This window comes from Tetrao urogallus (assembly GCF_951394365.1).
Source record: "Tetrao urogallus genome assembly, chromosome: Z".
Classification (NCBI taxonomy): Eukaryota; Metazoa; Chordata; class Aves; order Galliformes; family Phasianidae; genus Tetrao; species Tetrao urogallus.
In genome coordinates, this window is record NC_136816.1 from 19,044,274 (window position 1) to 19,060,454 (window position 16,181).

Consider the following 16,181-nt stretch of genomic DNA (forward strand, 5'->3'; position numbering starts at 1 on the left):
ATCCAATTTTTAACTTCCCTGTGCTTGTGGCATTCCACAAGGAATGCCTGGTGAGGTACTGACAAGCATCAGCAAACACTCCACATTTATCTGAACTGAACTACGAGGGCTGCACCAAAAGTAATGCTTCAGTTTTATTATTCAGTCCACAGTCTCAGTGGGCAGAAGTCGGCAGTAAGGCAGCAGAGGTTGAACCTTCCCAGCTATACTCCATTACGTTTTGTTCTGGGTACAGATGGCAGAAGGGCAGTCTGGCAGAATGATGTGACATGGAGATGCTGATGAAGCAGGTGTGTCACTGAATTCTTCCATGTTGGAAAAAAGAGCACCCAGTGACATAAACTGACACTTGGTGAACGTTTATGAAGATGAAACAGTAGATGTGAGCACAGTGAGGCAGTGGGTGGTGTGCTTCAGCAGTGGCAACAGTAATGTACAAGACAAGAAATGTTGTCAGAATTGCTGTCACACCATAAAATGAGGACTGCCTGAACCAGCTCATCCCCATGAATCAGCAAGTTACAACAAGGGAACGGGCTACAGAGCTGAATATCAGCTTCAGTGCACTGGAAACGGAGGCACATTGGAATATCACAAAGTCTGCAGCAGGTGAGTCCCATGGCTGCTCATACAGGAGCAGAAGGAACAAGTCAGGACCTACCGAACCGATATGAGGCTGAAGGCGGAGGTTTCTTGGATCACATCATTGCTGGTGATGAGATGTGGTGTCACCACTGTGGGCCTGAGTCAAAATGGCAGTCCATGGAGCAGTGATGCGAGTTCCTCACCAAAGAAAACATTCAAGGTGAAGCTCTCAGAGGGTAAAGTAACGCGCACAGACGTTGGGATAACAAAGGGCTCCTGGAACTGCAACAAACCATCAGCTTTGACCACTAAATCGCAACGCTGACTAAGCTGAAGGCGGGAACATCCAGAGTCAGGTCAGAGAACAGGCGATCTTTGTTTTGCAACACAGTAAATGCCAGGCCCTAAAGCAGTCTGAAGACCACAGAGCACGTTGCCCATCCTGGCTGGGCTGCCCTACAACACCCACCATATAGTCCAAATTTGGCCCCTTTTCATTTCCGTCTGTTAAGGCCAACAAAAGACTGACTGCGTAGGCAATGTTCTCTTAGCAACAACACTGTGATAGCAGCTGTGGCACAGTTGATCCTGTCCACTGGAGTAGATTTGAATGAGCACAGCATGCAGGCTCTTGTTCATGTCTGAAATACACAGCTATCAGTGGTGACTGTGTGGAAAAAAAATAGTGTTTTGTAGCTGAGATTTTGCTCTATTAAATAGTGTTATTGTACTATTTATCTGTCCTATTTTAATTAAATAAGCATTACTTTCAGAGCGATATACATTCCAGGAGGTCTTCCACTCCAAGATCACAGAATAATGATACACAAACATCCTCCCTTCTTGGATGAACTCTAGTTCTTCTCAGACCCTTTAGGAGCCTCACAGAATCATACAACAGCCCAGAATGAAAGGGATCTCCATCACAAGGTACAACTTCTCATGAGGAAAGGGAGCCTAGACAAGCTTATGTACCATCCTGTCCCGTGTCACCTTGAAAACCTCAAATTAAGAGAGTCAGCCACATGCCTGGGAACTGTTCCCAGTGACTGATGGCTCCCCCTGCAAAAATGTATTTTTTTCTCTGTATCAAGATTAAATCTCTTCTGGTGCATCCTGTTCCTGCTGTCCCCTGTTCTTCCACATCGGTCCTTGAGAAGAGAGCCTCTGTCTTCTTTGTAGCTGCCCCTTAAGTACTGGAATCATGTGATGACACCTGCTCTGAGCCCTCCCTTCTCCAGGGAGCAAAGACCTAACTACTTTCCTCATACAACAATTTTTGCAGCACTCAGATTATCTTCATAGTTCTCCTCTGGATCCTCTGGCCTGACAAGTCCTTAGTGAGATGATCAAACCTCTCTCTCTGCTACTAATGCCCTGGCAAATGCAGCTCAGGATTCAGCTTGCCATTCTTGCTGCACTTGTGCCCACGTTGACTGATTCAGCTCTGTGCCCACCAGGACTCCAGGTCTCCTTCAGCAGGGCTACTCCCAGCCATGCAGATGCAAGACTGTACTTGGCTCTTTGGTCATGGTCATGACATTCTAGATGCAGGACACAATCCACCTCATCTCCCACCCTGGTGTTTCAGCAAACATGCTGAGATGATTTATTAAAGTTGAATAACATGGGGTTCAGTACTGATCCCTGGATGACCTCATGCATGAGAGGATACAACCAGAGCAAAAGACATTGACCACCACTCTCTGAGCATGACCTCATTCAACTTTCCCTCTTTTGCCAGGATGCTCTTTCAGGTCACAGAAAGCCAGGAGTACCAGAGCCAGCAGAAGGAAGGCGAGGGGATTACATTTAAGCAGACACAGCTCCCCTTTCACGTGCAGTGGTTAATTAAGCTGGATGGCTACTTCTGAAGAAGTCATGATCTTGAAGTAGGAAGTTCCAGTTTATACATTTATACATACTTAGCAGCTGAAGGTAGATTACGGCAGTTCTGATGTTGCCTTGACACAGGCATGGTCAAAAGATCACAGTATAAAAATGCTCAGATTTCTAATAAGGAAAAAGCTGTATCTGCTATTTTAAATTGTGTTTATCTATTTCTAATTCCTGTAAAAAATGTTTTATTTTCAAATTAAACATACAGTGAACAAGTTTTTCTAAAAATCCTAGACACGTCTTGATTTTCTGGCTTTAAAGGTGAGATGCTCTTCCTCCCATCACAGGACTTCTAAACTTGACCAAAGCATGCTACAAATGCTTGTAACAGTACATTTGTGTAAGAATTTACAAGTACATCATAAAAAATAGCTGTGATATTACAAAAAAACAAACAAACAAACAAACTTGCTAAAGCTTGAATGCAATCTGAATATGTTTTCAATGTCTGTTAATAATATTCATGTAATTTCACCTTCAGAGTCCACAGCCTGTACTAAAACAAATCAAGACAGAAAATCTTGTCCACAAACACCTTCATCTCACAACAAATCAGGATGATATATACTCAAGTAATGGATAGAAGCTGGACACGACCACAGTCAAAAAAATAAATAGCGCTTGTGAATAACAAGCTTTGGGAATACATCCTGCACTGTAGAATTAAAAGTACTGCCTACTAGGGCAGTGACTTCAGCTTCAGAAGACCACGGGCCAGAAAACTGTTCATCAACACACAGCCAGTCTCACCTGCATGTATCATGAGTGCAGTTTCAGCACAACAAAAAGCAAAGCAACCATTATCACATTGGATTTTGCTCCTTTGCATAAGGAGGGTAAAATCCACAGGCACAACAGCTCTTACCAGCTATAGGATCCATGGCTTCTCTATTGCTTGGAGAATACGAACTCTGAGAAGATGAAAGCCCTCCAGGGGAACTGCTAGTAAAGTGCATGTTTGATCTACGTGCACGAGGGCCCCCCAATCCCCGACCTGGGTGAAACATTCGACGTACATGCCGAACACCACTGGATTCATCATAATAAACAAGTTAAGAAAACAGAACTACATGGCATTGGTTATTAAATGACTAGAATATCTGCTGTGTAAAACACTCTAGTGTACGCTACATGAAAGCCTCAACTTCTAGAGCATAGCTGAGATGCTGTAGCTATGGAGCAAGCTGGGCATACAGACATGTACTCAGGACAATCAGGGCTGTGTACAGTAAAACACCTCACACTCTTCAGCTTTTTAATACATCTAAGAAATATCAGGATTTTTTTTTTAATCAAAGTTTTCTATCAAGTAATCTTACAGCTCATCACACCTTTTGCCAAACTTCTTACACATGGGTTTTACTCCCACTTCCTCATTCTTATATTAAATACTAAAGATCTTACGGCCATTCCTACCCGAAGTAGATGGCAATTACTGCATTCCTTTCAATTTCTATACTATAAGCAACTTGATCCCAGAATTTTCAGCACTTGAGATCTTAAAATTTTGCACGTTTCCAGAATATTCAGCACTTTTATCACACCCCTTCACTTTACCTTTCTTTTTTTAGCCAAACAAATGGCGTAAATTCTACGAATGACTCCTGCTATTTCCTCATTTCCCCTGCCTTGCCATCTCATGCTTAAGTTTCAAGTCATATTTTTATAGGCTTGCAAATTATGGCAAAAAAATTATTTAAAGAATACTTTTGTCAGAAAGTTAATGCACATATTTCCAAAGCAGTCAAGAATTCCCTTCGTTTTGAAAATCACTTGTATAATTATTGAAAATGAAATAACATACTTTGAAATTTACTAAGATTTCAGCTTAGATCCCCTTGCTTGGCCAGAGCTACCACAGTCAGCACTCAGTCTTCTCGTGACTGCTGACAGTCCTGCTTATATCCACAAAACTAGGGATGACTGCTCTTCTGCAGTTTTGCATTACTCATTAACTCCTTTACAGAAGCAATAAACACTCTAACTCCATTACAGTGATCCAACTACTATGTAGCTATTAACACTCGCATGTAGCTATTAACACTCGCATGTAGCTATTAACACTCGCATGTAGCTATTAACACTCGCATGTAGCTATTAACACTCGCATGTAGCTATTAACACTCGCATGTAGTCTGTCCTGACTCTAAACCACAATAAACACTATCAAGCTGAAACACAATCACAAATGAAATGCAACCACCTCCATAAAATCCTTCTGTCAGCATTTTTGTTTCCCTTTAAAATGCTTTGAACAACAACAAAAAGATGTCGACAGAGCAGTATGCTTATTTGTTTAATGAAAAAATTCAGAGAGAAAACTTTCTATCGTACATAATCTGCAGGTCATTTAATAAATAAAAATCAATTAACCCTAGAAAGCAATCCCTTCAACAAAGGACAAAAAGCAAATTTCAATACTTCAGCCATCAAATGTAATTAACCTGCATAATCTGCTACTAAAATAACTGAAAGACAGCCCTTTATTTCCCACGTTATCTGGAAGTTTTCCTAGCCATTACAGAAATGTCAGTAGGTAATACTATGGAAGTATCTTAGTATAGTGAATGAAGCAGGTACACAAGCTTATTTGTCAAAAAACAGCTAAGCTCAAACCATCCTCAGATCACTGTCTGTGTCATAAATTGTTTCTACCACCTGGATACATAAAAAAGGCCTCAAAACTAATGATAAGGCAGGATAAACCACAGTGTCAGTAGAAAACAGTTTGGTATGAAAGTTCCTTAAACGTTTCTGCTGCTAGGCTAAAAAGCACTGTCAAACACACATACAGTTCATTCATAATTTGGACATTGCTTTTAAAACTAGAAAAATTACCTTTAAATTTTGCATACAGTTTTCCAGCAACTCAAGTTGCAGGGAAATGAGAGGTATAGCCCCTTGAATATCAAAATCAAAACAAGTAATCATGACTACTCAATGAAGAAGTCTAGACTGCATCATCTCAGGAAAGGATATTAAATCTCTAGGAGCTCTGTGTTCCAGTGTAAGATGAGCTGCAAAGTCATCTGTGACGTGATTAGGATCCCCTCCAGGTAATGCTGCACATATTGGACAAATCTGAAATGACAAAGAGGAAAAAGAAATACTTTATAGAAAGTGGAACTCATATCACTATTAAAAACAGCAAAAATCATTTTCAAGAGAAGATGTTAATTTTCATTTCTTTTATGATTTTAGTGATACTACAGAAACCAGATTTTGCAGTGCTTTATAAATTAGTTTTGTATGCAGTATTTTGTATTTTATACAGTCTCAGACAACAGAGTGATTACAAAGGCCTACTATATGCCTGCTTGTCATTCATCTCAGCAATAGAACTGCAGGAAGCAGACTGAAACTACACAAGCATTTGCTCAAGTATCAAACCAAGACATACCTAGGCACTGCACAACTACAAGGTTTGGAAAAGAAAGACTGATCTCCATATCCCTACACAAAAGGATTTCAGAAGATACCGTTTCCTTTATTAGTTAATGAATATTTCAGCTTAAAAACACAAAGACAAGCAGTACCATTACATTTCTTCCAACTGTGACACCTTGAAACGCACCTTCCATTTTTAGTTCCAGCAGTTTTGAAGCTTGATCTTAAAGTTTTACAGATTTTAGATTAAAAATATCTCCAGCCCAGAAAACCCTCCCAAAGCACTAAATGCTTATATTAACAGCTCCTGGATGGCCAAATACAGCTACTATCCACAGATTTATCTCTATACTCCTCCTACTTCCAATAGCCCCCCTGCATTCATGGAACAATACTGGTTGCAATAAAGCCCAGGTTTCTGGTGGTCCTCATGTTTATATACAAGTTATTGACTGTGGAGCTCAAAAGACTGCACACAATACGGATAGTAATATTCAGGTTGCTCCAAAAAGTAATGCACATTAACACCATGTGACAGAGCAAGTCTCAGCTACAAAACAGTATTTTCAACAGCCACCAACATTAGCCATGCATTTCTTCCAGCAATGAACAAGAGCCTGCATGCTGTGCTCATTCAAATCTACTCCAGTGGACAGGATCAACTGTGCCACAGCTGCTATCACAGTGTTGTTGCTAAGAGAACATTGCCTACGCAGTCAGTCTTTTGTTGGCCTTAACAGACGGAAATGAAAAGGGGCCAAATTTGGACTATATGGTGGGTGTTGTAGGGCAGCCCAGCCAGGATGGGCAACGTGCTCTGTGGTCTTCAGACTGCTTTAGGGCCTGGCATTTACTGTGTTGCAAAACAAAGATCGCCTGTTCTCTGACCTGACTCTGGATGTTCCCGCCTTCAGCTTAGTCAGCGTTGCGATTTAGTGGTCAAAGCTGATGGTTTGTTGCAGTTCCAGGAGCCCTTTGTTATCCCAACGTCTGTGCGCGTTACTTTACCCTCTGAGAGCTTCACCTTGAATGTTTTCTTTGGTGAGGAACTCGCATCACTGCTCCATGGACTGCCATTTTGACTCAGGCCCACAGTGGTGACACCCAAGTAACCTCCGCCTTCAGCCTCATATCAGTTCGGTAGGCCCTGACTTGTTCCTTCTGCTCCTGTATGAGCAGCCTGTTCCCTTGTTGTAACCTGCTGATTCATGGGGATGAGCTGCTTGAGACTGACCTCATGTTGTGCTGTGATGGCTGTGCAAAGCCACCGCTGAAACACACCACCGTGCCTCACTGTCTGCACACCACCAGTTGGCATCTATAAATGTTCATCAAGCACGGACGGATGTCAGCGGGTGCTGTTTTTTCCCACATGGAGGAACTCAGCAATACCCCTTTTGCTTCATCGGCACTTCCATGTCAGACACCATTCTGTCAGACTGCCCCTCTGCTGCCAACTCTCACATGGCAGCATCATGCAGTGGAATATAGTTGAGAAGGTTCAACCTCTACTGCTGTAGCAGCATCTGCCCCCCGACACTGTAGGTCAACATAATGAAATGGGAGGCATTACTTTTGGAGCAGCCCTCGTCTAATACTATACCCATCTGGCTTACTTATATTGAGGTGAGGATGATGTCTTAAATACATTCACTGCAAATTCTCCGCTGCTTTTGACAGCAGCTTACATCTTCGATGATATTTTAATTACGCAGCCTCATCCAGAAACTTAAGCTTTTTAAATGGTTCTTGCTACTACATCTTTCCCCCTTTATTTTCCACATGATGTACTTTTCTTCAGAGAACCATTTCTCAGGTTTTCCATCACTACAGATGCAATACAAGCAGACACACTGCAGAGCAATGACATTACAGAATATGAGGGAGGACACAACTACTGGTACTGCAGTGGGTCTGCTTAAGAGTTACTCATTTCAGATGTCAGATAATAGCTTAACAGAAGCAGAATGAAGTGTTACAAAATGGTCTACAACTTCAAGATGAAAAAAAAAGAAGAAAGAAAAACTACCTCTCTACTCAATTTTAACTTCTAAAAGCCCTCTAAGGACTAACGATTTAGACTAACAATTTTGCTTCTATCTATTAAATTTGATGCTAGCCATTGCACTTTTACCTGCCATAAACACACAATTTCAGAAGAAATTCACCGTAACATATACACTTCTAAAGTTAAAAATAAATTGCTTAATCTTCAAACAAGAATACAGTTCAAATCAAATGAACATAATCTTCAAGGTACTCTTTTTTTCCAGCTACCTATGAAAATGGAAAAAGGGAATAATCATGAAAATAGAATTTAAAAAGCTAGACAAAGTTCCTCACGTGTAACATGATGAAGTCTTCACGAACAATAGATATTTGCTTGAAAAAAAGGGACTCCTCAGAAAAACATGAGATAACAAAAAGTTCTGGAGAACAACAAAATATTCAAGGGAACTTAGTAACTTAAACCTAATTCCAAACATGAAATTTCTTACAAGAACTCTCTCACCAATAAAACATTCTGAAGCATTGTTAGACACAAACGGAAATTTAGTTAGGCATTAGCTTTGGCAAAACACCCTATGTTATGATGAAGTCAGAAGCATCACTGATTAAGTGTGACAAAGCTGAAAATTGTTGCTAATAGAACTTGTTTAGTTTTCATAGCAAAAAAATACAACTTAGGATAATGGGTTTAAAATTGAATTCCTAATGTATCTGGCTCTTTTTTTTTTTTATGATATTTTAAAAAATAATGATGTATTTGATATCATATTGATATCATAATGATGATTTAAAAAGTAATGATGAATGACGTCCAAAAGATGACTTTCAAGTTCTATAACAGTTAGGAATTAATCCTAATATCTGCTAGCTTCTAGAAATGTTGTTCTACTCCTTACTTTCCTTATTACTGCCTCCTTATTAACATGTAAGGCATAAAACGACACTGATCTTACAGAAATCCTGTCACTAGATGGAAGACACTGAAATCTTCAAGAATGGAGCAGAAGATAATCGGAAAGGTTTCACTACTGCAATAAAAGTTCTAATCAGCTTAATCAGCAATATATTTACAACTTAGACCTTACAGCTCCAAAGCTCATGGTATGAGCTTAGTTACTGCCTTGCTAAATGTGACAAATCTGATGAAGAGTGACAAAGTAGAAAATCTACCTTTATTCTGAAAAGAGATTCAAGTATGACATTCAATAGTTTCCAAAATCTTGAGCTTGTTTACAACACTGACTTCTAACTGAATGCTGAATCATACTCAGTATGTTAGGCTGAACTGAAACCCAGCACCAACAGTGTAATTACTCTGATACCCATATTTCTTGGCACTTACTTGCCCTATAAAACTTATCCTTACTCTTGGACTGGTAAAGAAATACTGGTAATCACTGAGACTTTACAACACTTTTTCACCAATACTGCCAATTTTTTATTTTTTTTTTTAGCATGCAACCTTAGGGACCTTAGTCAATCTGAACCTTTCAACTTCTCCCACAGACACTAGTACAATTTTTTGATTCAAGTACCCATCATTAAACTACCCTTCAATATAATACTGTCAGACTCATCCTGCTCACAAGTACCTAATATTGCTATATTTACCGCAGCCAAATACTCAGCAAAATCACCCTCTTATCTTCAACAGTCCAAATACAAAAATGTTAAAATTCAACTTGTCAGAAATATTAACGGTGCTTTTTCCTCCCCCTCCAGTGGATCAGAATTCTTTGACTTATTCTTTTAGAAAGATAGGTAAGGAGTAAAGAGTGATCACCAGCAAAATAAAAAACAGTCTATCCCTGGAGACTTGAAGATCTCAGGTACGGTCCACCTGTCAACAGCAAGATCTACTGCAAGTACTAAAAGGTCAAGACATGAGCAAAAACAGTTGTCTGAATGCCCGGAATAACACAATTGATTATCTTAAGATTTTCTTCATTAGTCATGTTGTCACCTTTTGCTATCAAGCACCCAAGCAGCCTTACATTTTCTGCACACTGAGCTTTGCAACTTGGCACAAACATACGCAATCATATTAAAGGATTGCCTTCTATTATTACTTGAATCAGGATAAAAATTTTGTTTTTGCAGGCTGACTCACAAAAATCAAAGGCTCCTTTTAACACACAAAACTTCTTCAGAAACCAGCAGGGTAGCAGGCTCACAAATTTAGGCTCTACATACTGAACTCTAGAAGCTGCAGCTGCAAAGGAAATGCCAGATCAAAAAACCTAGAATATGAATACGGTGTTATGAAAATACCACTGACATCAAGTGGTGCAAATCAGAACTGCAACACTAAACCATGAAAGAAGTCACCCCAATGTGAATCTCCAGTTGATGGTATGTTTGAAAGGTGAAGCATTTAAGAAAAAAATCTATATTATTAAAATTCCAAGTGTATCAGTAAGGCAACTTATAATCCTGCAGTACCACTGACAGATATAAACTGCTTCACTTATCTTTTCAACAAAGATCAGAGCTTCAAAACTATCAAGTTACCTCCCCTAGCACTCCTTCATTCAAGATCCTTAACAGGCTTGAAAGAAGGGTTCATCATCTTCAAAAGAATTCCACGGGAAGTAAACAAATAACCCGAAGATCAGAACAGAGAATCCTATGAGTAATTCACAATGTTTTACTAATGAGTAATCCATTTCAAGCAAACAAGTATTTTTGGGAATCTGTGAAAAAAGTCAACTGGACAAGAGGATTTTGGAAGTCATTCTGTTAGCCTTGCTTCACCTACTCTGAAAGGCAGTCGGGAAAGTAGGAACTAACACAATTAAACACCCAAAAAGGTACTTTAAGGAAGTGTGTTTTCAATGGTGTCAACTGTTCTATCAGCTAAGAGATGGAAAACACATCCCTTCCCCTCCTGCTGCCTCGAGAACAAGTCACAGCAGAATTACAGCTTCTGCTGCTCGCAGAATGTAATTACAGCAACAAAAGACTGCCATAGCTATGGAGCTGTGGTCTTACCCAACTGTAAACTCATTTGGCAATTGCACACTGGTTGTAAAAAGGAAGAACAGCCACAAGAATGCTTTAAATGTTGTTTTACAGCATAAGCTCCCAAACATAGCAACCTTTACATCAGACTAACAAAGCAGCAACCATAAAAGCGAAAAGGAAGCTCACTATCTGAGCATAACCTCCCCCCAAAAAATCTGATATCATGAAGTGTGACTTCTTCGAAAGCGTTTAAAAGAACTCATGCTTCAAGAATGACTTTTTACGCATTTTCCTGAATATTCTTTTTAATGAATTTTCACAATTAAAAGAGTTCTGATGTTTCTTACCACTTCTGTTGATGTTTCCGCATGCTCAGAAGTAACATGTTCTTGAAGAGTTGTTTCTGTATGACCCATTTTTCCACAATAAGGACAAGTGAAAGACTGTGGCTGCTCTACCGAGAAAGCTTCTCCACCATAGTACAAATCTGGAACACAAAGTGTTTAAACAGAAGTTACTTCAAAGCATTATAGTAAATTACTTTGTTCATGTAACATTTCTTTATGTACTTGAGTGCAGTACCACTGACAAACTAAAATTTAACTGAAATTGCTATTTTTATCCTCCACAAAGGCCATATGCTGACATTCACGATGCTTTCAATTACTGATGACAGAACAGCCAGAATACAGTGCATTAGTTCATTTTCATTAGTAAACATATTATAATTTCCTAATAGTCAGTAGATGCAAAGAGTCCTGGCTGCTGCTCTTGCCAAATCTTCACTTTTCTATCAGCCTTGCTGTCCTCAGTACAACATCACTACAGCATTCTTAAATCACAAGTTTTAGATTTAAATTCAGAAGTCCTCTGTGACTCCATAATCAATATTTGTGCCATAACTAAGCAACTGTTTATCATACAAGAAAGAAATCTAACTGCTACATGCTGGTTTTAGTAGTATGGGTTGAAGTCAAGCACTGACAAAAACACATACTTTGAATGGCTAACTTCCTGCTAGGCCATGCCTAGCAGGACAACGTAACAAATTATGCAGTAAATAACGCTTTTCCTCTCTCTTTCTCTGCAGAAGTTACATGTTTTACAGGAAACATGAACAAACTTCACATCCACATCAAGATTAAAAAACACATCTTTCTTGAGCAATTTGTTTAAGATTCATTTACTAATATTTTTCTAGGACTCAATCATAAATAAGTGGAAGATATTTTCAGTGAATTATAAATATTGTTCTATAAATTTAAAAAAGGCTAAATCTGTAGAGCTAAAAGAACATGTCCTGCATCCCAAGATAATATCAATCTAATGTATTAGGGATATTTCCTTCTGGGGACATAAGTCACCGCTTCCCAAGGTTTATTTCATCTTCTGCTGGTGGCCTGTTTTTAAGAAATGATGAGGAAGAGAAGCATTTTTGTTTTTGTAGCCATACAGACATTACATAAATTATGAGGGCTAACACTCCAAAACCAACACAGGGAAACGCGTATTAATAATGTGCTAGCATAGAGTTAAAGATACCAGATGAACAAAGCTCTGCAGATAGAACACATCACAAAACAGAGTTCATGTTCAGTAAGTCTCTTTTTCCCTTGCTCTGACAAAGGCTTCCAGAGACTTCGAGTGCTGGAGAGCAAGAAATTAAAGATGCCTTTTCAATAGGTATGTTAAAGCAGACAGGCAGCTATACCAAAAAGGAAACACTTCCTAACAAATCCAGATGTTTTTAAAGTGGTCCAACAAATTAAGCGTCACAGTTTGATACCGTGCTAGACCTAGGTTAATTTATTCTCAAGTGCAAACGGCAGAAACTTACGTCCAGCTACCCAAAGGAGAAAGTTCCCTTCCTAAGTGATGAATCAACCATGTTTACAGAACACGCAATAAAAAGTCAAAATAAAAATCAAACGGTCTCAAGACTGAGGCGCTGTAGAGAATGTTCTCCGAAATAATTCAGAGAATGAGGGGTGGAGTCCCCCACTGCCACTCCAGTAAATACATTTAATTGAGAACTCCTAAAGTTTCCCCAAGACCCACATTCAGACTTCTGTTCTGATGTTGCTAAAAACAAGAGTGGAGGTATAAAAAAAAAAATGCCACTATGCTACAGCATAATCAAATATAAAGGATTTCAATATACCATTATTTCAAACAAAGAAAGAATAAGGTTTTTATAGAAAGTTCTGAAAAGTTGCTAAATTGCCTGTGACTGCATCAACTGTATGCAAAGGAGAACAAATACACTTACAGAAAAATATATTCAAAAGGAAAAGATTCAAAGATGATTGTTGACTAAGATAAATACAAAAAGCTTCAGTGACAACTGAGGAAAGAATCCTCCATAATACTTTATTTGGACAAATTCTAAGTAAAGAGGCTGATTACACAAGTTGTTACTGTGTGTACTGATCTTAACATAGTTATGAAGAATTCCAAATTTAACTCTATTTAATCTCTTCACATGAAAACACTATGCTCTTCTCTTAAAGTAATTCAGCAATGACTTCTGTAAAGAAATCTGTATACCTGTGTGAATAGCAAAAATGCCAAACACACACACACTAGAAACTAATGATTGCTCATTCAGTTGATCCTTTGATTTCCCTGAAGTATTAGTAGGACCCTCATCATGATGATTAAATATTAACATGATTGGAATACAGATTTTTTCTGTATACACGCACACAGGAGCACCAAAGCTCTCTTCCTTTGAGGACCCTTCTTGGCCAGGAAGTCTTATTCCTGTGTATTTTCAAGTAACGACACCTTTTTGTCAGTTTGAATGTAGGAAGACAACAACTGAAAATGGCAGGCAAACAAAAAGGAGCAAATATTACTGCTTAGAAGACTTGTGTATCAAATTAGCTTCTGTATCTACAAAAAATTCCTTGAAATTATTAGGTGGTCTAAAAGTCTCTATGTATTTTCAAGTAATGGACATGGAGCCATTATGAATCTAAAGACAGTGGTAAATAGGCTAACATGCAGGTAAATATCTCTTTCTTACATAAGCTGTTAGCTCAGTACAGATGTCAAGACTCCCAGCATTACACGCTCCCAGCATTCTACACTGTCACAGAGAAGAGAAGTTTCACAAGTGCTGCCAAACTCTTTCTGACCTTTAGAGAATGTCAAGTGAGCCATTTATTATTAAAAAAAAAAACAAACAAAAAAATAGAAGTTTGAGTTCCTTCCAGCCTCCTGATTACACTATGGTCTCCCACATTTTTCCACATCCTTTTTATAAATCACATATAACATACATGCCAAACAAGCATGGCTTTCATCTGCAAGAACATATTTCAAAAAGTACTTATAACAAACGCAGTAATTGGTAAATTAACTTTTTTTCCCTTCAGAAGTTCTTATCTGCATTTTTTCCTCCTTAACTTTAATCTCCTTCCACTGCTTACCATCAAGCTTCTGCCTTTTTTAACCTAAAATACAGAATGTTTTATTTTAAACTATAGCTAAAATTTACAAGAAAACAGGATGATTAAGTGGTATTATGCATCTCTTTTACTTAATTATTGAATGGATATTTCTCTACTGTATTTTAACAAGTACATAAGGAGTCCTAAAAATAATTACTATAGTCAGGTTACTTAGGCTCATTTACCAAGAAAAGCCCTTAAGATTAGCAGCAGTTCGGGGATAAATGAGGAGGCTCCACAAATTACTATTCTGATGCAATAGGCCCATTACCAATTATCATCCCTTGTGGCCACAAAGAAATCTTTCAGATAATGCATTTTGACGGTTTCCATATGCCTTCCTACAAAAAAGTCTGAGGACAAAGCTCTTTGAACTCCCCTGGACCTCTTCTCAAGGGAGCTAAAAGGCAGGTAAGGCTGCTCAGTAAACAAAACAAAACAAACCAACAAAACCAACAGATGAAATCACATTCCTGGAGGAGAAGATTCATAACCCCACTGCTGAGCAGTCAGGGGAAGAACATGAAGAGAGGAAGAGGACTGAAATATTATTTTAAAAGACAACAACCATAGTTCATGAAGTTAAGACTTCAAGCTCAACAATGTTTAAAAATTATAGCTGCTCTTGAAGAAAATTAATTTTATGTGAAAACTCAAGCAAAAATGAACAGTGCTGTGTTATCTTTCATCTGTAGTCACAGGCTACTTGCATTAAGCACAAATCCTTAACTAGTACATTCAGAAACTTGGCAGGAGGCTAGTAATGAAACAGAACTACAATAGGGTCCTTCAGATAAAAATCTGACTTTGATATAGATGATTCAAGACTATGTTTCACAACAGCTTGTACTTGCTTTCTGTTTAAATATATTCCTTTACAAGGACACACATTTTAATTTTACTTTTTTTGTATGACCAACTTCATTTCAATTTGGTATATACATATAAGTAAAACTATTGGTCTTAAATTGCAGTGTGCTTATTTACTTGAAATATTTTTTGACAGTGCATCATGAAAATAAATGGTGTTAACAGAACCCATTAAAAATAATTAGCTGTTTCTGTGCCATTCATTAAGAAATTATATTATTCAAAATATTATTCTTAAAATCGCTGTTTGTTCTGTTTTGCCTCATGTTTTCTGAACAAAACCATTCTAAAGCGTGTCTTCATGTCTGCTATAGACATGAAGAAAAATTTTTTATGAACGCCCTGTTTATAAATATTTACATCAAGGAAGGGACTGACACTAATCTCAATGAACTGTGCTCAGCCTACTCTGAGCAGGCAGTGATTGACAGTTCTGGGAGCAGGCGCTCCACCTTGGCAGAGGAGAGCTGGGCAGGGCCAGCCACGTACTGGGGAGCTGTGAGCAGGGCAGGGGCTCCCTTCTGCGCAGGTCCAGGCCCTGTGTCCTGTCTGAAAACACCACTGAAGGACAACAGGTTATCAGAAAAACGTTCCCCCATCACCCAGACAAGCGGTGAAACAAGTTACCAAAGAACAGAATCCATTAAATTGAGTTGTCAGGAAACTACAAAGGTCATTGAGTCCAAGTGCCAGACTATGACACCGACACAGAGTCAAAAACATATCATTGAGAACATTCTCCAAATGACTTACACAGAGAGGAACAGAGCAACTGCCTCTCTAAGAAGCCTGTTCTAGTGTCAAACTATCAACAGTATTTTCTTAATGTTTAATCTGAACCTTCTCTAACATAGCTTTGAACCATCTCCATCCTTGGAGGCAGAGGACTGAGCTAGGACCTGACTAAATTGGTCTGACCTCACAGTCAACCCTGCTAACAGAATCGTGGAATAATAAAGTGGTTTGAGTGGGAAGGGACCTTAAGCCCACCCAGTCCCAGACCCATACACG

At 38.8% G+C, this 16,181-nt stretch overlaps 1 protein-coding gene across 1 annotated transcript in view; it reads right to left on the reverse strand.

Moving 5' to 3' along the window:
- Window positions 1-16,181, reverse strand: part of KCMF1 (potassium channel modulatory factor 1) — a gene marked incomplete at both ends in the record, with an annotated part of 52,180 nt that overhangs the window by 2,674 nt on the left and 33,325 nt on the right. The window contains 3 exons of the mRNA XM_079548236.1: window positions 3,350-3,513; window positions 5,441-5,565; window positions 11,193-11,332. Coding sequence (XP_079404362.1) covers window positions 3,350-3,513; window positions 5,441-5,565; window positions 11,193-11,332 — 429 coding nt within the window. The remainder of the gene's footprint in view (window positions 1-3,349; window positions 3,514-5,440; window positions 5,566-11,192; window positions 11,333-16,181) is intronic.